The sequence below is a fragment of the Diabrotica virgifera genome, chromosome 8, assembly GCF_917563875.1.
Source record: "Diabrotica virgifera virgifera chromosome 8, PGI_DIABVI_V3a".
Taxonomy (NCBI): domain Eukaryota; kingdom Metazoa; phylum Arthropoda; class Insecta; order Coleoptera; family Chrysomelidae; genus Diabrotica; species Diabrotica virgifera.
In genome coordinates, this window is record NC_065450.1 from 102,665,463 (window position 1) to 102,692,313 (window position 26,851).

Consider the following 26,851-nt stretch of genomic DNA (forward strand, 5'->3'; position numbering starts at 1 on the left):
CATGGTCTACTTATTCCCAAATTTTGGTGCACCATCTCAATCACGAACGTCGTAAAAAACCTCTTATATTTTTTATATTTACCCCTGTCCCACCCCTTTGTCGGCCACGCAGCGTTCCGCCTCTAGAGATTTTACTTAGCTACGTTATGACCTACTTATTCCCAAATTTTGTTGCAGTATCTCGATCATGAGCGTCACAAAAAAAAAATAATAAAAACCGCGACTTTGACCCCTTATAACTACCCTCGACCCCCACTCTGGATTCCGGCCGTTGGGTAAAGTCATGTACACAACTAATTGAAAAGATACCCGTATAGTTTTTCCATATTACCGTTATATTATTTATCATGCACAAAATTCGCTCCCAGCTCTTAGACTATTACGTATTAAAGAACCCTGATTGGACAAACATTTTAAAGCTGTACACTAATTTTTACAATAGTTATTGCGAAATTAACGTTTTTGCAATTTCGATCTTTTTTTGCAATTATACAGTGATGAGAACGCTAATAACCGGCAAAATAGCTCAAAATATGGAAAACATAATACATTGCGAAACAAAAAGAGATGAAACTAGTGGAGGTGGCAATTATCGTTATAAACGTCTAAAATAACATTAAATTACATAGTTTCTCACCTTTAGACGTATCGAACGAGTATGATAACTGTCACTGTGACAGTAGAATTTTATAAAATACTCCTGTCACAGACGTCTAAAGGTGGGAAACTATGTTGTAATGTAATGTTAATTAATACGTTTATAACGATAATTTCCACCTCCACTAGTTTCATCTCTTTTTGTTGCGCAATGTATTATGTTTTCCATCTTTTGAGCTATTTTGCCGGTTATTAGCGTGCTCGTCACTGTATAAACCATAATGGTTTTTTTGCAGTTGTATCAACTTTTGTAATACGCCATTTTAAAGCTTTTTTATGCTCTCGAAGATGTTTGTACCAAAAAAACATAAGGTTCACTGTTTTCCATTGATTTGAAAAAAAAGAAGAAAAGACACTAAAATTTTTGACACTAAATTGTTTCTAAATAAAAATGGCCGCCAGATCCTACGCAGGATATAGTTACGATTTGTTTTTATGGGTATTACCTGTCGAAAAAACGCTTCAGTATTCAGTACCCTGGCTGTTGAAGTGTCATGAAAAAACCTTATCTTATTACCCTGGACTAAATGTTACCCTGTAGTTTAGGTGTCATGTGATTCAAAGATAATAAAAATAAATAAAGATTAAACACCAAGCAAATTTTTGCAATCCTACTTTTACATGAAATTTATTAGTCTTTCCCACACCCGTTCTAACACTAGTTGTTAGAACACACACATATATGTTTCTCATAATCTACACATGCACATATTCTTGTCACCAGAAAATCGCCCGAGCAACTTGATTATATGTAGCATGTTTGTATTCCTGTATGTTTTCATCTACTGCCTTGCAATATTGAAAATTTCATCTGTTGTTGATCTGTCCTGTATAAATCCAAACTGATTATCGGCTATTTCAGTTTATTCACATATACGGCTATCAATTACTTTCTTCCATATTTTCATGGTGTGATTAGTTTTAGGGCCCTGTAGCTCGTGCATGTTCTATATCTTCCTTGTATTTGTAAACAATTAGTGATATTATACCTCTTCGCCACTCTTCTGGGATTTCTTCAACTTTCATAATTCTATTAAATAAACTTGTTAGTTAACTTGTTTCTGTCTCTCCACACTTCCACAGTAATATCGTCTGGTCCATATGCTTTCCATTTCGTTATTTTTTTAAGTGCTTATACCACTTACTCGTTTGTTTTTTGGTGGCCATCGCTGTTACTTCCTACTTTAACTTAACTAGATATGTGTCAAATCTTCATTTAACAAACTGTCAAAGTACTTTGTCATCTCTTTTTAACAGCCTTTTCAGGTATTTTATTATTTAAATCTCGAATACATCTAATCCGATTTTCTGTGCTTTATGTTTGGCTATTTTATATATTTTGTTTATCCTTTCCTCGTATCAAGTTGATCGTATAGATTTGGGGCCCAGACTTCACCCGGCTCCCACGTCTGTCAGAATGAGCAGGGACTGCAAATCTGGCATCTTATGGCCATCCTTGTTTTTGTTCGATTTTTTCAGAAATTGTTACATTTGATCTTGTCTCAATGTTATCTTTGTTTAAAATACCTACCATTTTTTTTTGTTGAATTATTAATATTGCTTACAACTTATAGTAGGGGAGCGAAGTATGCTAAATGTGCAGTCACTCGAGCGTTATGGGGACCTATTGGGTTGTGAAGAGTAGATCCTAAAACCTAAAAAAGTTAAGTAAAGTTTTCCATTTTAGTTGGCGCTTGGCATTTTTTAATTTAATTTTCCATTTCCAACAATCGTTTTTTCCGATTATAATGCCATCTATCCATAATTCGAAAAAATGTTTCGAATAAAAGTTACTTATTTTTACGTAAGGAATCCAAATCTGCAACAAAAAATGGAGGGCTCCTATTTAAGATTTTAAAGTAAACACCCACCCCACCTCCGTGGGAGGTCGTGTTTAGTGCCATTCGATAGATTTTTCAAAAATATTGAATAAGTGTAGTTTACAGTTTTTCGATCTGATGTTTATTTCGCGAAATATCGCAGGATTCGTATTTAAAATATTAAATTTACCCCCCACCCCTCTCCGTGTGAAGTCGTGTTAGGTATCATTCGATAGATTTTTAAAAAATATTGAGCACATACTTTTTAGTTTTTCGATCTCTCATTCATTTCGCGAAATATTCGCATTTTTCTTGTGAAACTTTGGGACTCACCCATTTCCTTACGCCCGGCTCAAATCGTCAGATTTTTTAAATATACACTATTTTGTATGTACTTAACTTACCTTATCTTAATCTGACAATTTCTAATTTTTTTAAGGATATTTTTTTTTCGCGCCCCCCTTAACGAACTCCTCTGTGTTAAGAGCAAATATATGGTAGAGGTACATCTGCAGGGTACCAGGTTTCTCCCCATTGCTAATCTGACGCGCTCGAGTAACTGCAAAAATTCCCTGCTTGGGCTCCCCTACCATTATATTTTCATTAAACGATATATGGAACACTTAATATTACTTATAATAATTGTTTTTATTTGACAATGGTGGTTTTTATGCGTAACCTTAAACGAGAAAGCTGAAAAAGTATGTTACACACACATTTTTTTAATGAATTCTTACGTTAGACAAACATTTTTAAAATTATTTCGGCAACTGCTACACGTTGTGTTCACAGCTCATTGTTAGGACTAAATGATATTTGTTTTACATTACCTATACAGTATAGTCATCGCACTTCTTTATTTAACAAAACCGTATACAACATTTGGATTCGATACCGACAAAAGGTGTTAATATAAAAGATACTCAATAAAATCGCTTTAATCTATTTTTTTATTGCTGAAAGAAAATCTACCTAAGAGATAGTATTTGTATTTGAGATTTACGATATAGTATTTACGTAAATCTTAACTAGTTTTTTTTTGTAATAAAAAAATCGATCACGATGTATATATAAAAATAATGCATGATTAGTTGTCATTATTTTTTGCATAAAATTATAAATTGAAATAAAAAAATTCACTTATTTTAAATATTTATTTGCAAATTGTGGCTCTTGAAGCCGCCATCCGGTTAAAGGTGAATATAGCTTTTCCCATACGTGCTCTTATTTCTTAGTTATTGGTCCATTTTTTGTTCTTGGTTTTTTTAAGTTTATATTGAGTCCATATTGTTGACTGTAACATTTGATTTTGTTCATAAGGGCTTGCAGGTCTTCTAGGTTGTCCGCAAATACTATGGTGCCATGTGCATATCTGATGTTGATTAGCCAGTGCCTGTTTAGTAGAATACCTTTTTCAGATAATTGCAAAGCTTCTATAAATATTATTTCCGAGTAGAGATCTGATTAGAGGGGATACAATACAGCCTTGCCGCATTCCATGCATGATTTTCATATATTATATTCGATGTGTTCACCTTCAACTATGAGATTTGCGGTCTGATTCCAGTAAAGGTTTTTAATTATTTTCAGATCTTGGTTGTTAGTTTCTACTTCTTTTAAAATTTGCATCATCTAGGAGTGCTTAACTCGATGAAAAGCTCTGTTGTAATCAGCCAAACATGCGTATACGTCGCAATTGACATCTCTGCATCTCTAGAAAAAGACATAATGAGAACAAAGGATCTCTCGTACCAATAGCATTTATGAACCTGAACTGGTTGGGGGAAATTTGACTTTCGCACAGCTTATAAAATCTCTTCTAGATTATCTTTAGTGCCAATTTTAGGGGATAACTCATGAGGCTTATAGTATACATTTTTTGGCTCCTGGTTTTTTGAAAATGCAATAAACATACTGGACCATTCTGTTGGTATTTCTCCAGAGTTGTATAAATACGTTATTAAGTATGTTTGTGATTATTGCTACTGATTCGTTGTCCATTGAGTAGTTCTACTTGTATATTATAGGGGCCTGCTCGTGAGCAATCGTTTAGCTGTGTTATTGCAGCACAAACTTCCTACTGTAATATTCTTGGTCCATCATTTATCTCTTCTTCTAGCACAAAGATGTTATCTCTTTGGTCTTCAAATAGTTTCGCTAGGTATTCTTTCCACGTTCTTAGTTTACACTGTTTGTCCAAGATGATATATACATCAAGATCAGTAAGATTTGGTTTTGTCTCCATTATAGTCCAACTGTGAGATCTTTAACTTTTCTATGAACCTACATTGTGACTATCGTACGTTAACCGTAGAGTCACAATTCCTTCGCATCTTTTCATTGCTTCTTTTCCTTTCGCTTTTCTGATTTTACATCTTATTGATATATTTATCGTATTATATTTATCTGGGTGATTTTTGACTTCTATTCTTTTGTCCACTAGTAAAAAGATCTCATATATTATCCATGATTGTTCCTGGATTAATTAATTTATCTGCCTTTAAGTGTTTATCCTTTACTGGATAAACATACTGGCTCGCGAACATACTGGATTTAGTCTTTAGAAGAAACGTTGGAAGGAAAAATAAGTATAGGGAGGAAAAAAATGTACGGCTATGTAACATCAGAAAGTGGATGCATACAAATAATTTAACAAGCTCAGGGCAAACAAAAATTGCCATGTTGATCGTCAACTGAAATGCATATAGGAGATGACTTCACTGGTAGTAAATATAATATCATTTAATGTAATTCTGAGACGGTGTTCCAGTTCCTAAATGCTATTTGGGTGTACTTGGTATAATTAACTTTGATTTTCCATCTATTTATACAATCTAGTAGTAGAATCAGGTTATATATTTTTTATTTTCCGGTGGCGACCAAAATCCCGACAGCCAATATCCCGACAGCCAAAATCCCGACGGCCAAAGCACCGACACGCCGGAATCCCGACAGGCCAAAATCCCGACATACAACAATCCTCGCATAAGCAAAAATCCCGACCACTACATTTTGAATATTTATTGTTTCCTTTTTAAATCTTCTTCTTCTTCTTCTTCTTCTTCTTCGCGCGACTAGGATTACTCCTGTTTGTCTGCCTCTTATTCCGTTTCAGTTGTTGTTGACTGTACATTGTCTTTCCACCTTTTCGGCGGCCTTCCAACGGGTCTTCTGCTATACGGCTTGTTGCTTTTACAGATGTTCGCTAATCTATCTGGTTCCATTCGATTTACATGTTCGTTCCAGTTTTTCTTTCTTGTTTTTATCCACCTGTTAATATTTTGAATTTTGCAACGTTCTCGTATACTTATGTTGCTTTGTCTGTCTCTTAATGATATGCCCGCTATTGATCTTAATACTTTCATTTCGATATTGTTGATTTGTTGTTTCGTCTTTCTTGTATTGGTCCTTGTCTCCGCTGCATATGTTAGGATAGGTCTTAAATTTGGTCTCCTTTTTAAATGAAATACCAAATCATATTATAGAGTATTGAAATTGAAAAATTAATTACTTACTAATAAGTACGGGTACAAATTATTATGTATTTTAAAAGAAAAAATCATTAAACATTTTATTTTATAATATAAAAGCTATACTTACTGAAATGGAAGATTGTAAGTGACATAATAATATCTATTATATGAAAGTAAACTTGAATTCAGGATTTGATTATACATATTATAGGACTATTGTATCTTGGCTAAAAAAATAATTTAATTCATATACCCATGTCACAGTATAAAGAGGTTCCACTCTGTGGAACCTCCATGTGAACCTCTCAGTAGAGAGAGGTATATGGAGGTGTGAACCTCTATATACTGTGTTCATGTTACAAATTTTATTTAGAAAATTAGTTCATATTAAATGGTAAATACTTTTGTTTAGTAACAAAAAATAAAAAACAGATGGCCATAAACAAAAGACCAGAAATAAATGTAATTATATGTTAAAAAGGAACTTATCAAACCTGTCGGGATTCTAGCGTGTCGGGATTTTGGGGTAGACCCTTTTGGATGCTATAGAATATGCAATTTCTCTCACTACTTACATACATTCAAAACGAACAATTCCTCACGCAGTGAGAAATATTTTTTCTCACGGGGTCTCCTACGGTCTTCCATACTATGATCGCCGTTTCCATGGTAACAAGCATAATACAAACACAATTAATATTGTCAAATAAATGTGTTAAAGCAAAATCTACCAGGAATTACTTTTCACAACTGTTCAAAAATAACTGTTAATTAGAATTTAAAAAAATAAGGTATATAAATTTTAAGAATATTAAATACCTACATGTATATGTATTTTATTTCAATTTATGCATATAATATACCTAAAAGCACCTAAATTATTTAATTTTGAAGTTTGAACTCTTGACAAAACCGCATTCATAGAAAAAGTACAGTGTACACATGAGAAAAACACATGAGAAAATGACATATTTCTCCCTCGCTTGATTTTCGGGTCAACAAACTTCTGCGGTCGTGAGAAATATGTCTTTTTTCTCACTTGTTGTACAATATACAATATTCGGTGTGTCATGTATTTGTATTATGTTGGTATTATCATCAAACGTGGTGACTGTAGTTAGCAGTCTTTTTTGTTGGGATATCGGCCATAAATATAAGAAAAAGGAGAGGACAAAGGATACTTCCTTTAAGGGCACCAAATATATAAAGTAATAAGGGAACATTTCCATAATGGACTCTGACTTTAAGGTGTCGATCTATAAGATATTAATAAAAAGTAGTGAGATGTGCACAACGGAATGCTTATTCTACGTTTAGAAAGGTAGAGGTCCATATTTTATTTTTTTCTAGGCTTATGTAAATATTATTTGTGCGAAGTTAAAAGTAATCAGAATTAGAATAAAAATAAAATAAAAATTCCATTTTTATTCAGTTGCAATGCGAAGGCAAAACAATCTTATTTTTCACTTAAAATACGGAGAGCAGTCAAGCCCTCCGAATCGACGATTTTCGACTCTTGTTGGAGTCTCATCGGAGAGAACGTAGGCCTGCTTCTCCATACCTCAAGTGATCAATACCAAGAGTTTATCCCCCACACCGCAACTGAAATGAATGGAGTAGGTGACTAGCGTCATCTGGCAGTAGAAAGATGAAATAGTTTTCAATCCTAATAGCATTATTATTAATATTTAAAAATATTAAAATATTACTAAAAGATTTTTAAATTGAAAACGTATTGGTCCATCTTCTTGGTAACACCTCCATGGCTTCTAAAATTTGCAAGCCAGATGGATGCTGAAGCGAAGAAGATAAGAGGTAATTCAAAAACTTACAATTCACGACCCCGTCTGTTCAGCTGGTAAATACTTACCAGCTCTCTGGTGTAAAACAGTCGTTTTGTGAGGAAATAGACATCGGTTTTTGGTGAAATTTTCACAAAGTGTGTATTAAATTATAAACTGAAATTATTGCAGATGATTTTTGTATTCGTTTAATGAACGTAAAAGAGAAGAGTTGCAAGATTATTATATAGCAAAATATTGTACGCAAGATATACAGCAAACATATTGAATATAAAAAAAACTTGTATAATTAAACTTTAATCTCTGTTTAATTATTACTATAAGCATAAACGATAGATAAATTAGCAGACAGGAGTACGGTCAGACATTTTGTGACGTTGCCGACGTGTGCAGAACATCTGGTAAAATACAAAAAGTAAAAAAATAGGAGAAAACTGTGCAGTGATAGGCATAGGCATCAACCCTTGTCAGTTATGACTTACCCCGCTGTCAGATGCTAAGATTAATTAGGCAAAAAGTGTAGTTATTTTGGACATAGGTTCCGTTTCGTATTTTTTGGGTATATCTTACGGTTTAACCTTTAACTACACGCGCTGGCGTATTTTGTACGCCAGATATAAGAATTCTCCTGTAAATATATTTAAAAATTTAATTTTTGACCTTGTTTATCTCTCTAACCTATCACTGGAACGTGCTTTACAATTTGGTTTTAGCTTCGTTATAATCGAGTTCTGGGAAGATCGTAATTTACAGTTTATTATTTGTTGTTTCCGGTGGTGGACAATATACGCCACGATTATATTAATATAAAGTAGTAATATAAAGTACATATTTGAATTGTTTTTTAGTCATTATGGCACAAAATATATTTTTCTTTATAAAAAATACTTTTTCTCCTGTAAAAAATCACATTTCAAAAAAATTTTTATTAGTAATTTTATTTATCATGGAATCCAGTTATTCCATGATTCCAGTTATAAATCCCAATTGGCTTACTGAGAAGGAACTCCAAGTATTCACTGATGCCGAATAAGGTTTATAACAAACAACTAAATGTATTTTTTCAAAAAAAAAACAAATCCGCTGTTTTAAGTGTATTTTCTTGTGGCGTATAAAGTACGCCACGCGTGTAGTTATGTTATAACTTGATGCGCGGATAGTTAAAGGTTAAGGAAATAATAAAAATATTTTTTACTGGCTTTATTTTGATGAAACCAAATGTATTAGAAGGGGAAGTATTAGAGTATTAGAATATTAGAATATTGGAGTATACAGTGATGCAGAGAATAACCGGCAAAATAGAGCAAAAGATGGAAAACGTATCAAGTTGTGAGATAAAAAGAAATGAAACTAGTAGAGCTAGAAAATTTAGCGATATTAACCTATAAATTTACATTATATTGATTGTTTCCCACCTTTACACGTATCAGAGGAGTATGTCAACTAAAACTGTCACTGTGACAGTGGTAGTTACCAAACTCGTCTGATACGTCTAAAGGTGGGAAACAATCAATATAATGTAAATTTATAGGTTAATATCGCTAAATTTGCTTGACTAGTTTCATTTCTTTTTATCTCACAACTTAATACGTTTTCCATTTTTTGTGCTATTTTGCCTATTATTAGCGTGCTCATCACTGTATATAACGTATTGAGTTTATTGAGTTTATACTTAATAAACTATCAGTAGGAAGCGATCATAGACCAATAAGAGCCAGAGTAACGATAAACCTACAAAAAAAAAGAGCAAAACAGGTACAAACGTGTAGTTTGGACTTACCAAATCAGCCAGGGTAATTACAGAGTAATAATCCCAAACCTCTAAGTATCGACGATCACAATAAATTAATAACAGTCTCGGTTAGAAACACACAACTCAAATTTGGCAAGAAAAATAACACCAAAAGTGAAAATATTAGCAAAGATAAAAAAAGCCCCATTGACATACGACGAAACCTAAACGAGAAAGAAAAGGAACACAACGAAAAATATAGAAAATTAAATAAAAGAATTTCAGAGGACAAGATTTAAGAAGATATAATACTAATGTAATTACTCAAACAGTAGAAGAGAATAAAGGTTTAAAGATAATGAAAAGAGAACTCACACAAAGTAAAACAGAAATATACAAGCTGAGAGACAAAGACGGAAAGGCAACAACAGGTAAACAAAACATTCTTAAAATAACTAGAGAGTTTTATAAAGACCTCTATAAATACCAGTCAAAGACCACAACACAATTTACCGACACGAGTAAGGACTCTCATAAATCAGGGATCTGAAGGACTTTTACCCATTACAGTGTCAGAAGTAAGATCAGCTTTAAAGGATATGAAGAACCATCGATCGCCTGTTGATGATGGACTCGTTATTAAGGCAATAAAAGCAAAAGGAAAATTTCTATTAAAATCAGTAGGCGAACTGTTTAATAAATGTGGGTTTTATTCCAAAAGAATGGAACAGTGCAGTGATAGTCGTGTGACACAAAATAAGTTATATTAATACAAAAACCGTGATATTACTAGATTAGAAAATTATAGACCCATCAGCCCCTTAACACATATATAAAAACTCTTCATGAAAATCTTATTTTTGTGTCTATTCAGAATTCATATATTCATTATATCTTCCAAATCTCCTTCTTGTATTCTTCTTAACCTCTTGCACTCTCTTCTTGCTCCCATACAAATTTATCCTCATAAATTCAAACAACTCATTCCGCCATTATGGATATTTTCTTTCATACCTCCCATTTGACCTCACACTAAGCCAACTCCTGTGCCGCACTCAGCCCTCGATTAACTCACTCATACCCTCGCATCCCTGATCAATCAAGCCAAAGCATTCACAAAAACCTCCTTATTTCAACATCTCTTTAACTCGATATACTCATTTTTCTGTTTCTTCCTTTTGCTCGTTAGTTCAAACCTCGCATACTTACGTAAGCTGAGCGATTCTTCTTCCAAAACAGTCCAGCTTACGATCCTTTTAGAAGTGATCTTGAAACCAGCAATATGTCCAGTAGGATTCACTATTACCTTTCACGAACGTAGATGCCTTATCGTCATTTCGCACGGCGAGTCCCACGGCGCGAATCCATACTGATAGGTATTTCCCTCTCCCATCTTGCACTCGTGGGTTTCATGGACGATCCTTCGCATTCAGGTCGCCGGCTATGACTACCGGTACACTCTCCGTCCTAGCCTCTTGCATAATCGAGTTAACGTACTCTTCATATACTCGAAGCGGGACGTTTTGTGAGACATAGCAATTGTACACCACCAATTTTCCAACATATACCGTAACATACCCATTCTTAACAGAATATCTGGTGATGCCAACGCCTCGGCTCACCACGCCTATGGCCACGTCAGATCTCTTGTTTTTAATGATTCCCTGTCGAGAGACCAACGTTACATTGGGCTCCAGAAAGAGGATCATGTCATAACCTTTCCTTCGTGCGAGTTCCCCTGCAACGGCATTTGTCCTTCCCGCATTTATTGGAAGGAAATTTGTATTATATGGATCTTCTTTCTCTAACTTACTTCTCGTACACTGTCTTATTCCTGGTCCTAGGTTCTTTCACCCAATCTTTCCTCATCCCTCCTGGAAGGGTCTCTATTAAGGTCCCGCTTTTCCAGGATTAATTTTTATACTATAAGCTGTTGGCTCTGTGACCAGATTCTTTACAAGTGAGGTAAACAGTTTCCTCACTACGGCACTCTCGTGCCTGATGCATCTCTTGCCATATCTGTAGCCGGAGTATGCCCCGCTTTTTCCCTTGCAGTCGGTTTTACTATGCCCGAACAACAATCATATAAAGCGCCTCCGAACATGCAGTCTCTCTCATATCTTGCACACGAGTTCCAGGTAATGGGTATATGTTCTCTTTAGAGTACCCTCTTGGCTAAGATGAGCGTCAGTCCGATCGTAACGTTTGTGTTCCCGTCTCTATTTTCCCTTATAGTGACGCGTTTGACGTAGTTAGATCATCTGCTGCCGGTATACCTCCTGACCTGCCTCAAGATTTCTTTTTTCGTTTGTGACATCTCCGTCTATATCAAATAGGTTCACCTGGACCTGATAGTCCCGAGCTTCCTCTACTGTGTTTCCCTCCGTACGGACCCCGATAGTCTTCTTTAGGCGCTCGGCCTGTTGTTTCCCTGCCACTTTGAGGATGAGGTCCCGTCTCTGGTCTTTTTAGCACTTCTGACGCTAATCTCCTTCTTCCTCGTGTCTACGCTACCCTTGATTCGCTTGAGCAACTCGACGTATGATTTTTCACCTCCCTTCACTTTTAGCGCCCCACCCTCCTCTCCGTGCGTTCATAATCTTCCAGAGCATACCCCCAAAGATGACTTTATAGACCAGGAGGCATCATCATCATCATCATCCAGCCTTCTGCATCCAAAGTTGAACATAGGCCTCCCCTAATTTCTTCCAATTTTGTCGGTCTTGGGCTTTCTGCAACCAATTCCCAGCAATCCTTTTGACGTCGTCTGTCCATCGTGTACTTGGTCTACCTCTACTTCTTCTGTCTTCTCTTGGTCTCCACACTGTAATTTTTTGGGTCCACCTCCCGTCCTTCATTCTGGCTACATGGCCCGCCCAATTCCACTTCAGCCATGCTACTCGCTCTATGACATCTGTGACGCCTGTCCTTCTTCTGATTTCTTCGTTTCTGACCCTGTCTCTGAGAGTCAGTCCAAGTAGTGACCGTGCCATTCTTCTTTGGGCCACTCTAAGTTTCGTTGCTGTGGCCTGGGTTAACGATAATGTTTCAGCGCCGTAAGTCATGACTGGAAGCACACATTGGTTGGTTGCCAGGAGGCATATAACTTAAAAATTCGAATTTTCCCCGATATGAAGTATACACTGTTAGACGCGTCCTCTGTGAAAACCAAATTTTCGAAGTTCGATTTTTCGGTTTATTGACTCTACTGGGTCGTGTGTATATCCTATTCTAATCACTGAGGCACCGTTTTAAAGCTGAGCTCAATCGCTACCGATTTGATGTATTTACGGTTTTCCTATCATTCTTTGAACTTGAGATTTATTCACCCAAAACAGTAACACAATTCACCAAATGCGTTCCCACTTATTTTTCTACGCAATTTGACAAAATCGCCAAAGTGTCACCGTATATTTGTCAAGCTGTACACACACATATCCAACCACAAATATTTTCCCCTTTTTAAATAGAAATTGAGTCAAATTTCTGACTCGGTAACTTTTTAATGGTATAACCGATTTTCAAAATTAAATCTGAGTTTGAAATATATTGACCAATACTATCAGAAGACGCAGAAATGATGGATATCGCAGATATCAGAAATATGGAATTTGGTTCATTTTCCCATTGGCTCTGAATCGAAAACTTCGCGTATTTATATAGTGACGCGTGTAGGAGGGAGTGCTCCACTAACGAGATCTGCCGTTCTCTGGGATACATAGATTTTCTACTCTACCTTATTCCAAACGCGTTCAGTTCTGTCAGCCTAAAACTGGATATTCACGGTCAATCCATTTGGAGCCACGCCAATATTTAAATAAACAAAGATTGGATGTGGGAAAAAATTCTTCAAGGAGCTTTTTCTGTCTTTGTTTAGGCTTTAAGTGAATACTCCCAAAATAAGTTAAATTGTAAGATAATTAACTATAATATACTTAATTAAATTATAAGATAAATAACACGACTATCTTTTCTGTTTTGAAAATTTTTATGTGCATATAGCATCGATGTAGTGTGACAAAACGCTTTAGCAAGGAGGACTTTTACATTGAACTGATTGAAATTTCTACAGTTGTATTACTTTAATTTATAACTAATATAATGTATAACTAATACAGGGTGAGTCATGAGGAACTGTACATACTCCTACCTCGCATAGAGGCTCCTATGGGGAATAACAAATGACCATTAAAAACTGTCTGCTCTCATTGTTTAATAATATACAGGGCGAGTTTCGCATTTTGACAGAAATTTGTATTCGTCATAACTTTTGAACGGTCAGATCGATGTGTCCCTTTTTTTGGTCAATCGTTACACTATTGCCACCTAATCAACTGATTTATTCTAACTAGAAAAAACTCAGGTCCGGCTTTAAAGAAATTAGTTCGTTTGGGTCTTAGAAAAAATTTCACCCTGTATAAGCTTTTTGAAAACTCTAATATGAATTTTACAAATTAGACAAATAGGTAATTAAAATAAAATATTTATTTTTTTCCGCACACGATTGCTTAATTTTTTATAAAAAAATCAAATTTGATTATGAATTAAAAGTTTGGTAAAGTGAACCATAGATTTAACAAAATTAACTTTTATTACCAAAATTAATTTTTTTTGAATAAATATTTAATTTATGTTACCACCAATCAACTGATTTATTCAAACAAGAAAAAAATCAGGCCCAGATTTAAAAAATAAGTTCGTTTGGGGCTTAGAAAAAATTTCACCCTGTATACGCTTTTTGAAAACTCTAATATGATTTTTACCAATTAGACCAATAGGCAATTAAAATGGCATATTTATTTTTTTCCCCACACGATTACTTAATTTTTTATAAAAAAAAATCAAATTTGACTATGAATAATTAAAAGTTTGGTAAAGTGAACCATAGATTTAAAAAAAAAATAACTTTTATTACAAAAATGAATTTTTTTTGAACAAATATTTAATTTATGTTATCACCCAATCAACTGATTTATTCAAACTAGAAAAAAATCAGGCCCGGATTTAAAAAATTAGTTTGTTTGGGTCTTAGAAAAAATTTCACCTTGTATACGTTTTTTGAAAACTCTAATATGAATTTTACAAATAAGACAAATAGGCAATTAAAATGGCGTATTTATTTTTTCCCCATACGATTACTTATTTTTTTATTAAAAAATCAAATTTGACTATGCATAAAAAGTTTGGCAAAGTTTTTGCATAGATTTACAAAAATTAATTTACAAAAACAACGTTGTTCTTAAAATTATAAGTTTTACCATTTTTTTTTTTTTTTCTATAACACGTCTAGATCTAAAACTTCCCATAACACTTCTTTTGAGTTAGTTTAACATAGACGTGATCGAATTGATAAATTTTAAATTTTTCCACCTAATTTTTGCGATTTACAAGTTTGCAACTTTTACAAGAAGAAGACTGAAAGTCTACAACAATTTTCATAGTCTTCACAATGGTAAGAGGTATGTGCTGTAAAAATTTCAGAAAAAAAAATATTAAAATGGAACAGAGTTGTAGCGAGTTAAACCGTGAGTTCATTTTTTTTTTCATTTTTAGGTTAAAATTCCGATTTTGACAAAGGGCCTAGCCGGGTAAGATGTGAAAAGTGCCCCCAACTCGATTTAAATTCCATATAGGCCACTTTTTAGCACATATAGAGGAACTCACTTTCTGAAATTTTTAGCCGACTAGGTGGTCACGTGACCCCCCTAGAGCCTAATTAGGCTTTTTATGTTTTTATTTTTTATCTCAGCCGCATCCCAAAAACTTTATTTAAAAAAGTTGTAAGTTTCAAAAAGATCTAAATAAAATTTTTTTTAATTTTTTGGCGGGAAATTCGAGTTTTTAGAACAATTTTAAACTTTTAAATATCTCTGAAAAAAAACTAAGACACTCGTTTTTACGAAAATCAATTATAACGTGTATTTTTGCACAGTCTTTCATCCTGAATTTTTTCAGATTTTTAAAATTGGTGAAACGTACCTTTAAACATTAAAAACCGCATTTTTTCGGTTTTTTTTTCGTTTTTTGATACAATTTTATACTTACATATTTTTCAAAAAAGGTAACACCGTCACTAGAATAGGTAAAAAACTGACAAATAATTGGGGTTTGCTTTATAAATTTTTTTTGTAACGCCATCCATTTTCAAGATACAGGGCGTTGAAGAAAACAAAATTTTACATATTTTTTACGATTTTGCTGAAACTACTGGCAACATTGTAATAAAACTTGTCGGGTTTTAAGAGGTAGTTATTGTGCATGTTTTGACATGCAATTAAGGATTTGATATTCGTCATTGGCGCGCATAGGGGTAATGGTCTGAACTTTTTAAAGGATAAAGATAGTACGCCACTGACATACTTCAAATTAACAATCGTTTTTGAATTCCCCGTTCAATTTGTGGCAAAAAATTTATCTTCTTATTTTTTCATACGACGCGCCATTTTTATTCAAAAAATAAACGATCTTAACCCTTACAAGGCGTTCGAATTTCTAGTAGTTTCTACATCTACATACATTACATAAACTCGTACATCCATTATAAAAATTAATTCGAATGCTTTGGAAGCTTTAAGATATTTAATTTTTTGCAACAAAACGGCGCGTCGTATGAAAAAATGGGAAGATAGATTTTTTGTCACAAATGGAACGAGGAATTCAAAAATGATTGTTAATTTGAAATATGTCAGTGGCGTACCATCTTTTTTTCTTTAAAAAGTTCAGACCATTACCCATATGCGCGCCAATGATGCATATAAAATTCTTAATTGTATGTCAAAAAATGCACAATAACTACCTCTTAAAACCTGCCAAATTGTATTGCAATGTTGCCAGTAGTTTCGGCAAAATCGTAAAAAATATGTAAAATTTTGTTTTCTTCAACGCCCTGTATCTTGAAAATGATGGATGGCGTTACAAAAAAATTTTATTAAACAAACCCCAATTATTTTTCATTTTTTACCTATTCTAGTGACGGTGTTACCTTTTTTGAAAAATATGTATAAAATTGTATCAAAAACCGAAAAAAAAAACCGGAAAAATGCGGTTTTTTATTTTTAAAGGTACGTTTCACCCATTTTAAAAATCTTAAAAAATTCAGGGTGAAAGATTGTGCAAAAATACACATTATAATTGATTTTCGTAAAAACGAGTGTCTTAGTTTTTTTTTCAGAGTTATTTAAAAATTTAAAATTGTTCTAAAATTCGAATTTCCCGCCAAAAAATTTAAAAAATTTTTTTCATATATATCTTTTTGAAACTTACAACTTTTTTAAATAAAGTTTTTGGCTAGCTCTTGACGCGGCTGAGATAAACAATAAAAACATAAAAAGCCTAATCAGGCTTTAGGGGGGTCACGTGACCACCTAGGGGGCTAAAAATTTCAGAAAGTGAGTTCCTCTAAACGTGTTAAAAAGTTACCTATATGGAATTTAAATTGAGTTGGGGGCACTTTTCACCATCTTACCCGGCTAGGCCCTTTGATTTTTTAAATAAAAAATTAAGTAATCGTGTGGGGAAAAAATAAATATGCCATTTCAATTGCCTATTTGTCTTATTTGTAAAATTCATATTTGAGTTTTCAAAAAGCGTATACAGGGTGAAATTTTTTCTAAGACCAAAACGAACTAATTTTTTAAATCCGGACCTGATTTTTCTCTAGTTTTAATAAATCAGTTGATTTAATGGTAACATAAATTACTTGTTTGTCCAAAAAAAGTAATTATTGTAATAAAAGTTATTTTTTTTTAAATCTATGGTTCACTTTACCAAACTTTTAATTCATAGTGAAATTTGATTTTTTATAAAAAATTAAGTAATCGTGTGCGGAAAAAAATAAATATGCCATTTTAATTGCCTATTTGTCTAATTTGTAAAATTCATATTAGAGTTTTCAAAAAGCGTATACAGGGTGAAATTTTTTCTAAGACCCAAACGAACTAATTTTTTTATTAAAGCCGGACCTGATTTTTTTCTAGTTTCAATAAATTAGTTGATTAGGTTGTAATAGTGTAACGATTGGCCAAAATAAGAGACACATCGATCTGACCGTTCAAAAATTATGACGAATACAAATTTCTGTCAAAATGCGAAACTCGCCCTGTATATTTTTAAACAATGGGAGCAGACACTTTTTAATGGTCATTTGTTATTCCCCATAGGAGCCTCTATACGAGGTAGGAGTATGTACAGTTCCTCATGACTCACCCTGTATAATGGTAGGGGAGCCCAAGAGGGGATTTTTGCAGTTACTCGAGCGCGTCAGATTATCATATTGGGATAAACCTGGTACCCTGCAGATGTGCCTCTGTTATATATTGGCTCTTAACACAGGGAAGTTCGTTAAGGGGGTCCTTAAAAATACTCGAAATTGTCAGATTAAGGTAAGGGAGTCAAAAAGTTTCACAAAAAAAGCGAATATTCCGCGAAATGAACGTCAGATCGAAAAACTAAAAAATACGTCCTCAATATTTTTCAAAAATCTATCGAATGGTACTAAACATGACCCCCACGGAGAGGGGTGGGGGTAAATTTAAAATTTCATATACAAACTCCGCGATATCAGATCGAAAAACTGCAAAATAAACTTTCAAAATACTTTTGAAAAATCTATCGAATGGTACCAAACATAACACCCCACGGAGATGGGGTGGGAGGTTGCTTTAAAATCTTAAATGGGACCCCCAAATTTTTATTGCAGATTTAGATTATTTACGTAAAAATAAGCAACTTTTATTTTGAGACACTTTTTCGAATTATGGATAGATGGCGCTATAGTCGGAAAAAGATTATTGGAAATGGAAAATTTAATTAAAAAGTGGAAAGTCCCCACTAAAATGGAAAATGTTACTTCACTTTTTTGGTTCTAGGACCTAATAATCACAACCCAATAGGTCCCCATAACGTTCGAATGACTGCAAATTTAGCATACTTTGCTCCTATACCATAACAGCGCCCGTATATGCCTTTGCATTTATACTCAAATAAATCAAGTATCATTTTTTTCAGATCTCTACACGAGGGAACAAAAGAATTCGCTGCGAAATGCTCTGAATGCGGAAAGGTATTTAACGACAAAGGTTACCTCTCGAGCCATATGAAGATACATCGAGATAAGAAAGAGTACGCTTGTCCTCATTGTCCGAAGCGATTCAATCAAAGAGTCGCCTACAACATGCACACCAGGATACACACAGGTTAGTTATATAGATTTCTGTATATTACTACTTGTACTATATTATATATAGATATAATATAATATATATACAGTGATGAGTGCACTAAAAATCGGCAAAATATCGCAAAAGATGGAAGACATAATACGTTGGGAAATAAAAAGAGATGAAACTATTAGAGGTGGGAAATTATTGTTAGAAACCTCTAAATTTACATTATATTACATGATAGTTTCCCCAGCTTTAGAAGTTAGCTTAAGAGCTATTTATTTGATTTCAGCCATAATTATACCTACGTACGACGTTTAGGATGACGTTTAGTAAAATATTTTAATTAAGTTATTTTTATTATTAATTTGACTTATAATTAAAATCGCTACTAATTAATTTTTTTACTAGCATCTGTTTTAATTTATTCAATCATTTTTCATAGAAAATTAAAACATAATATTTTTCAACGTCATACGTATACTTATGACAGAAGTCAACTAGCCACGTATAAGAACTAACTTTACCTGTACTATCTCATAATTTAATATGTTTTCCATCTTTTGCGTTATTTTGCCGGTTTTTAGCGCACTCATCAATGTATAAATTGCTTTAGTTATTTTGGATAACTTCGTTTAATTTAATGATATTTTATGATATTTTATCAACTTTTTTCTGCTCTGGTTAACTTTTATAAGATATAAAAAGATCTACTATCAAATCGAGGACATGTTATCTTTCCTCTTGATGTTCAATTACTCACGTTGACTATTTTTTTTTGCTCTTTCTGATAAAGATTCATTCATAAATTAATTTTACCGAAGTGTCACCGAAGAATTATTAGCAAGATGTGAAAGATATCCTGTTTATTTGAGCTCAGGAGTTCATAATGTCTTAAACAAATTACATCCACTTGAAATAATTAGAAACGGAGGTTTTCAGTATATTTGTTGTAACATATGGAGCCTAGACGTGGATAAGAAGCAGGAAATCGTAAAGAGCTATAGAAAGAAAAGTTGTTGGTGATATTAATTTAAGAAATCTATAAAACATGCTCTAAAATTAATATGCAGTCGAGCTGGATATAGTCAAAAATATGAAGATGGAAGAGAACAAAAAAATTAGATATGAAGATCATATACAGGCCATAATATGAAAAAATATCATGCAAACGATATTAGTTCTATATTCATAATACAAATAAATACTGGGCTATACATAGATTAAAGATAGATAAACCTATGTATTTATAAAAGTATTTAGTGTTTATTTTAACCAACTGTCAAATGAGTCCTGTTCCTTTTTTCGCGCCGTCAACCGCCTCTTCAAACATCAATATCAAGAAGTGAGAACCTCAGTACTCTATTAGAGGCATCTCCGTCTTGTTTTGCTCCAACTTTTCTAATGAATACTAAGTTTTCTACACAACCACATCTGTGTAGTTATCCACTTGTTTGATACATAGCAAAGATGCCTAGGGTAATTTCCAGAAAATACGTATCCTGTGGATACAGGCTCCATGGCTCATTTTATTCCAGACAGTTTTGTGCGACGTTTAGGTCTTTCTCGTAATAAGTAAGCAATCCCTGCTGAAGGTCTAAATGGATTGTCGACATATACCACTCATTGTACCAGTAAAGGAGCCAGGAGAGAACGTCGTATTTTTTCATGTTAAATGTGAAACCATAAGAAAACGCTTAAGATATTTGCTCATTTTTGATCATTTTTGACGCTTTTTGTGGTGGGGGTACAACGGCTCATCTGATCGTGATGTATGAACCCTCGTTAGAAATGAGGTAGATCAAGAAGTAAATATTAAAGGGTTATTGATTCGAGAGTGGACAAAGAAAGGGGCCTTAGGCATTAGTACATAATTTTGAAAAATATTTAGTGCTCATGAAAATATTTTATATTTATTATTCTTAATATTCTTAACATATGACCTTATTGAATTACTTATTTCATTGTTTATCTTCATTATCTACTTTAAATTTCCCACGTTAAAATTGGCAACTCTACATATTTTATAACAGCATGCAAGGTTTTTTGATATAATAGCCTCGGCAAAAAATTAGAATATACCCTTTAACATGTATGTGGCAAATTATGCCACATCATTATTAACTTTAACCCCGTTTTTTATTACTGCGATGGAGTTGAGAACCAACAGCTCGCTCGTGAAAAGTGGATCTTAACTCACTTAAATGGAAAATTGATCTCAAAAGGACCCCCGACAGGATAAAGAATAGAGCTAAGCTCCTGGGAACGTTATCTGGAAGATTTGGAAGCACAACAAGCCAAACTCTCCCACATGAGAAAAACTTACATTAGGCCAATTATCGATTACATGACATGTCTCTACGCGGCACTAAACACACGCCCCAATAATACCATCGTGGCAACAGAAAGAAAAATCTTAAAAAAAGTGCTTGAGAAAGTGTTGGTTGTATCCGTCAGCATTGGTACATTCACTCGTTAAAGTTCCCACCATACAGATGAGAATTCATTCTCTCAGCAAAAAATATGTACTACGTACAATAGGTACCTCTAACATGAGAGCTGATATCCCCATAAATGAACGGGAAATAGGGCGATATCGTGTAATTTTCATAAGAATATATGTTGAAAAATCTAAATTAGTTACCAGTAATTATGAAATAAATTCAGTATTTACATCAAATAAAGAAAAAAGCCTGTGAGATTTTTGATGATTTGTCTGGGCCTAGTAGTGATGCGACTGATAATTTTGAGCCCGACGCAATATTTCGCTGGGAAATATTTAATATTGTCATATAATAATGGTAGGGGAGCCCAAGCGGGGATTTTTGCAGTTACTCGAGCGCGTCAGATTATCATATGGGGAGAAACCTGGTACCCTGTAGACGTACCTCTACCATATATTGGCTCTTAACACAGGAAAGTTCGTTAAGGGGGCCCGAAAAATAAAATCTATCCTTAAAAAAACTCGAAATTGTCAGATTAAGATAAGGTAAGTTAAGTACATGCAAAAGAGTGTATATTTCACAAATCTGACGATTTGGGCCGGGCGTAAGGAAATGGGTGAGTTCCAAAATTTCACAAGATAAAAGCGAATATTTCGCGATATGAGTGACAGATCGAAAAACTAAAAAATATGTGCTCAATATTTTTTTAAAATCTATCGAATGATACCAAACACGACTTCCACGGAGAGGGGTGGGGGGTAAATTTAATATTTTAAATACGAACCCCGCGATATTTCGCGAAATGAACTTCAGATCGAAAAACTGTAAAATACACTTATTCAATATTTTTGAAAAATCTATCGAACGGCACCAAACACGACCCCCACGAAGGTGGGATGGGGGGTTACTTTAAAATCTTAAATAGGAGCCCCCATTTTTTATTGCAGATTTGAAATCCTTACGAAAAAATAAGTAACTTTTATTCGAAACATTTTTTCGAATTATGGATAGATGGCGTTATAATCGGAAAAAACGATTGTTGGAAATGGAAAATTAAATTAAAAAATGGCAAGCGCCCACTAAAATGGAAAACTTTATTTAACTTTTTTTGGTTTTAGGACCTACTCTTCACAACCCAATAGGTCCCCAAAGCACTCGAGTGACTGCACATTTAGCATACTTTGCTCCCCTACCATAAGCAATTTAACCAGAAGATTTAATACTGAAAATAAAATTCATTCGCTATTTAAAATTTTATGGATATTCCGAGATGAAGATGAAGACAATATTTAAAAAAAAAATTGATAGGTATATGTATTGCGCGAGTTTTATAAAGAAGACATCAGTGAGGAATTGATAGATGAAATATTTTATTTGAAAGCGATATACACGGATAATATTGATGACTCTCAACTTTCTCCAATAGATTTGCTTAATAAAATTAAACATCTCAAATTTGAATTGTTATTGCGTTAAGAATATTTTGCACATTACCGGTTAGTCGCAGAAGCAGAAAAATCCTTTAGTTTTCTTTTTCGCATAAAAAAATGTTATGAGGTAATAGCTACAATGAAACATAATCGGTTAGCTGCCTATCGTCTTTGTGAATTGAGAATGATCTGGCAAAATCATGCCATTTTTCGAAAATCACAGACATTTTTCCCATCAGAAAACTCGAAAAACACCTGCATTATAAATATTTTTACTATTATAAATATAATCTAAATTTAATAAAATTTATATTTGAAATGTGCCTTCTTATTTATTATTAATAATTTTATTTCTACAAAAATTAAACAATTTTTTTCGCTTTTCACTTTTTGCCGGGGGCGCTCCCTTCACTTTCTACCGGGGCCCGCTCATCCCTCTCGGCGGCCCTGAGTGGAAGTGGAATAGTGAAAAAGGTATATTATTTCATGAGTTTATAACGAAAAATCTCTAATAATTAAAGTAAAATAATCCTCTTTCAGGTGTGAAACCCTATGCTTGCAATGTGTGTCCAAAAAGCTTCACCAAAAAGCACCACCTCAAAACTCACATGAACTCTACGCGGCACTAAACACATGCCCCAATAATACCATCGTGGCAACAGAAAGAAAAATCTTAAAAAAAGTGTTTGAGAAAGTGTTGGTTGTATCCGTCAGCATTGGTACATTCACTCGTTAAAGTTCCCACCATACAGATGAGAATTCATTCTCTCAGCAAAAAATATGTACTACGTACAATAGGTACCTCTAACATGAGAGCTGATATCCCCATAAATGAACGGGAAATAGGGCGATATCGTGCAATTTTGAGGGTCAACTCCGAATTGCATGAAAATTTGGATTTAGGTTCTCCTTACTGTCCACTTTAAAGTTGAACTTGTGCCGTTGGTTACTTTTACTTGGAAAAACCGAGCGTTTAAAATAAGTCCGGAAATGGTTAAATTGACTAATTCTAAGCAACTTTCGTTCTATAGAATTTTCTAACTAAGGGTAAGAACATAACAAGTAAGTCGAGGTGGAGGTGGATGTGGAGGTAGCGGTCGATGTCGACATCCATGTAAAACAAACACATTGTACTGAATGAAAGAGAACAGAGCAAGTAAGTCGCGGTGGAGGTTTAGCCATCTAGAAGGTTTACATCGATGCTTTTGAAAATAAAATGAGTTTGTTTTACATGGATGTCTACTGCGCGGCCTACAAGGATGCTTTTCTGTGATTGGACCGTTCGAAGCCAAGTTGTCATTAACTGCGCTATCTGAGTTGATACTTTTTATAATATAATCCCTTTTTTTGTACTCAGTTTATTTTTGAATTTTTAAAGTAATTAAATTCAGTAAATTTTTGAAATATGAAGGAGTATCTGATTATTTACAGCTGACATTTCATCACTATCATCACTTGACTGACACAACATCGCAAAAGCACAGTCTTTTTGTCATTCAAATTTCATTAAACTACTTCACTTGATAGTGGTTCTAGCTCGACTGACAGCGCAGGTGACCTCCTTGCTATGTGCTGTCGACATCGACCGCGACTTAACTAGTGGCATCTACCGCGACCTACACATCCACCTCGACTTACTTGTTATGTTCTTACCCTAGTCAATACAATTGAAAATATTTATTTTTTAACAAAAAAGCAGCGGTTTTAGGCGGTATTTCACAAATAACTCAAAAAGTAAGTATTTCATCGAAAAACATATTCTTAGCAAAAATGTAGCATATAAAACAATGAAAATAATTGTGAATTTTTGAAGTCTATAGTCCCAGGAAAATCAAAGTTGTAGCTCATGAAAAATACGATCTTATTCGTCAAATTCCAAATCGAATATTTCTACGTGAAATAACCAAAAATTGAAGCACTTTTCGGGAAACCCCCTTTTCTTTAATTAAACAAAAATTGAAGCACTTTTCGGGTAAATTTGCTATAATTTGCTGTAAAGTATATTTAACCCCTCATCCACCAGAATTTAAATGCATTGTTTTCCTTCCACATTATCTTTTATTAGTGTTATTTCTATGTTATTTCCCAAAAAGTTGGACGGGTTTAAAATTAATGGTTTTTGAAAAAAATAAGATCAAATTATAAAGCGCATTTTTAAATTTTCTTAAAAATCTTCCTGTTTCTCCATGTAACTCGAAAATGATAAAAGATACGAAAAAAACCATACAAAAATGTAGGGTTTTTTAGACAAAAATTTTGTTTTTGTATTTCATTACTGTATCTCTTATCATTTTCAAGTTACATGAATAAAAAGGAAGATTTTAAGAAAATTTAAAAATGCGCTCTATATTTTGATCGTAGAAGGAAAAAATACATTTAAATTCTGGTGGATGAGAGGTTAAATATACTTCTGATTTTTTCTTAAAATACATTAGTCATCAATTTTTTTTGCAGCATATCTCGCTTAGTTTGAATGTAATCGACATTTAATATTGCTCATTTTAAAGGCCTTTTCAAGCACTACAAAAGGTATTGGTAGCACTATACACTAAAATCGACTATTTCTCTGTTATTTCAAGTTGAATACACCGATTTGAGCATGCACAAAAAAACAAACTCTTTTCACCGACCATATCTCTTTTTATAACTAGAAGATTTCTGAAGGAACGAATCTCGTCGTTTTTTAATAAGCTACAAAAAATTTGTATATAGTTTTTTTAGTTAGATACATAGATTTTAAGGTATTCGCAAAAAACCGCTCGAAAGGGTGGTATGTTTCAATGAAAATGGCCAATTTTAAACCACGAATAACTCAAAAAGTATTGAGTTTTCAAAAAAAATTATAGAGCAGTTTTTGCTTAGAATTAGGGCCCCTAACCACTTTCGTGGTTATTTTAACCAAAAAAATTTCCACCCCCGAGAAGGTGTGGGAACCGCCCCCAAGATAAAAGGTCATAGGGTAGACTTTGAATTAGGAGATAAGTAGAGGCTATTCCCAAAATTTCATTAAAATCCATTACATGCAGTAGGATCGAATTCGGAGGTAATATCCTGTTCTTGCTCTTATTGACTGGCGTAATAATACATAAATATAGGATGATATAAGGCAATATAAATAAGGCAATATAAGGCAATGATAAAAGGCAATGAAATAGTTGACAATTTTGCTAAATCAGCTTATGTGATCGGAGAAAAAATAAACAAAAATTTAATTCCAGCTTCAGATATTGATACTTTTAGCAGACAAAAACTTAAAAATAGTTGGCAATTGCATTACAGAGAATGTAATACTGGCTCAAATTTTGCTCATTGTAACCCTAGGATATTCTCAAAAAGATGGTTTTACACAGAATATAACAGACATTTTATAAAGACCATTAATCGCCATCTTACATGCATAGAATCGGCTTGGCAGATACTCCCAATTGTACTTGTGGCAAAATCGGAGATCTAACACATGTCATATTAGAATGTCATTTAAACATAAATAACATAAACGACCTTTATAAGGAATTAAAAGATTTAAAATGTTTTTTCCCAATAAACCTAAATACTTTAGATAATATTTACAAATGATATGGAAATTCTTCATCTCATGTATAAACATGATAAACTATGTAAATACAACTTGTAAACGTAATATGTAATAAATAGGCATAATTTGTTAATGTGGTTTGAAAAAATTTAAAAAAATAATATTAAAAAAAAATACAAAATAAAATAATAACAAAAAAAATAATAAACAAAAAAAAGAAAAAAACAGGAACAAAAATAAAAAAGAATAGAAAAAAAAAGAAGTAAAAAAAGTGTTTCGCACAAAATAAAATATATATTAAAAAAACAGTAAAATAATTAAAAAAAAAAACAAAATAAAAAAAAGCTGCACAATGTACCAATGTATCTATAAAAATAAAATTGTAGAATGTACTTATGTTATAAGAAATTTATGACTATGAATCTGCAATCAATCAGAAACCAGTCTGGCTAATTGGCTCTGCCAAAGCCATTTTTCAAAAAAAAAAAAAAGGATGATATAGGTTAAATATATCAAAATATAAAGAGACTTTAAGACTGACAGCCGAAATGTGACGTCACTAATGTCATATTGTTATTATTACTTTGTAAACAAAGGTTGAAAAGCAAGAATTTTCTCAATCTCAAGCCTTTTTAATTCCTATAAAGTTGAAATTTTGCTGCCTCTGCTGCTTTTTTCGCTTAAGTATAGTGTTTTTTAAGACAATACCACCATAATTTGGTCTTAAATTACTATGAGATATAAGGGATATTCTCCAAGCAAAAGTTAGGAACATTTGTGAACCATTGTATTTTGTA

At 33.3% G+C, this 26,851-nt stretch overlaps 1 protein-coding gene across 1 annotated transcript in view; it reads left to right on the top strand.

Moving 5' to 3' along the window:
• The window catches only part of LOC114333307 (zinc finger protein 782-like), a 476,554-nt gene that overhangs the window by 310,751 nt on the left and 138,952 nt on the right, over positions 1 to 26,851 (top strand). Inside the window, exon 5 of the mRNA XM_028283167.2 lies at positions 18,491 to 18,678. Within this exon, the coding sequence (XP_028138968.1) occupies positions 18,491 to 18,678 (188 nt within the window). The remainder of the gene's footprint in view (positions 1 to 18,490; positions 18,679 to 26,851) is intronic.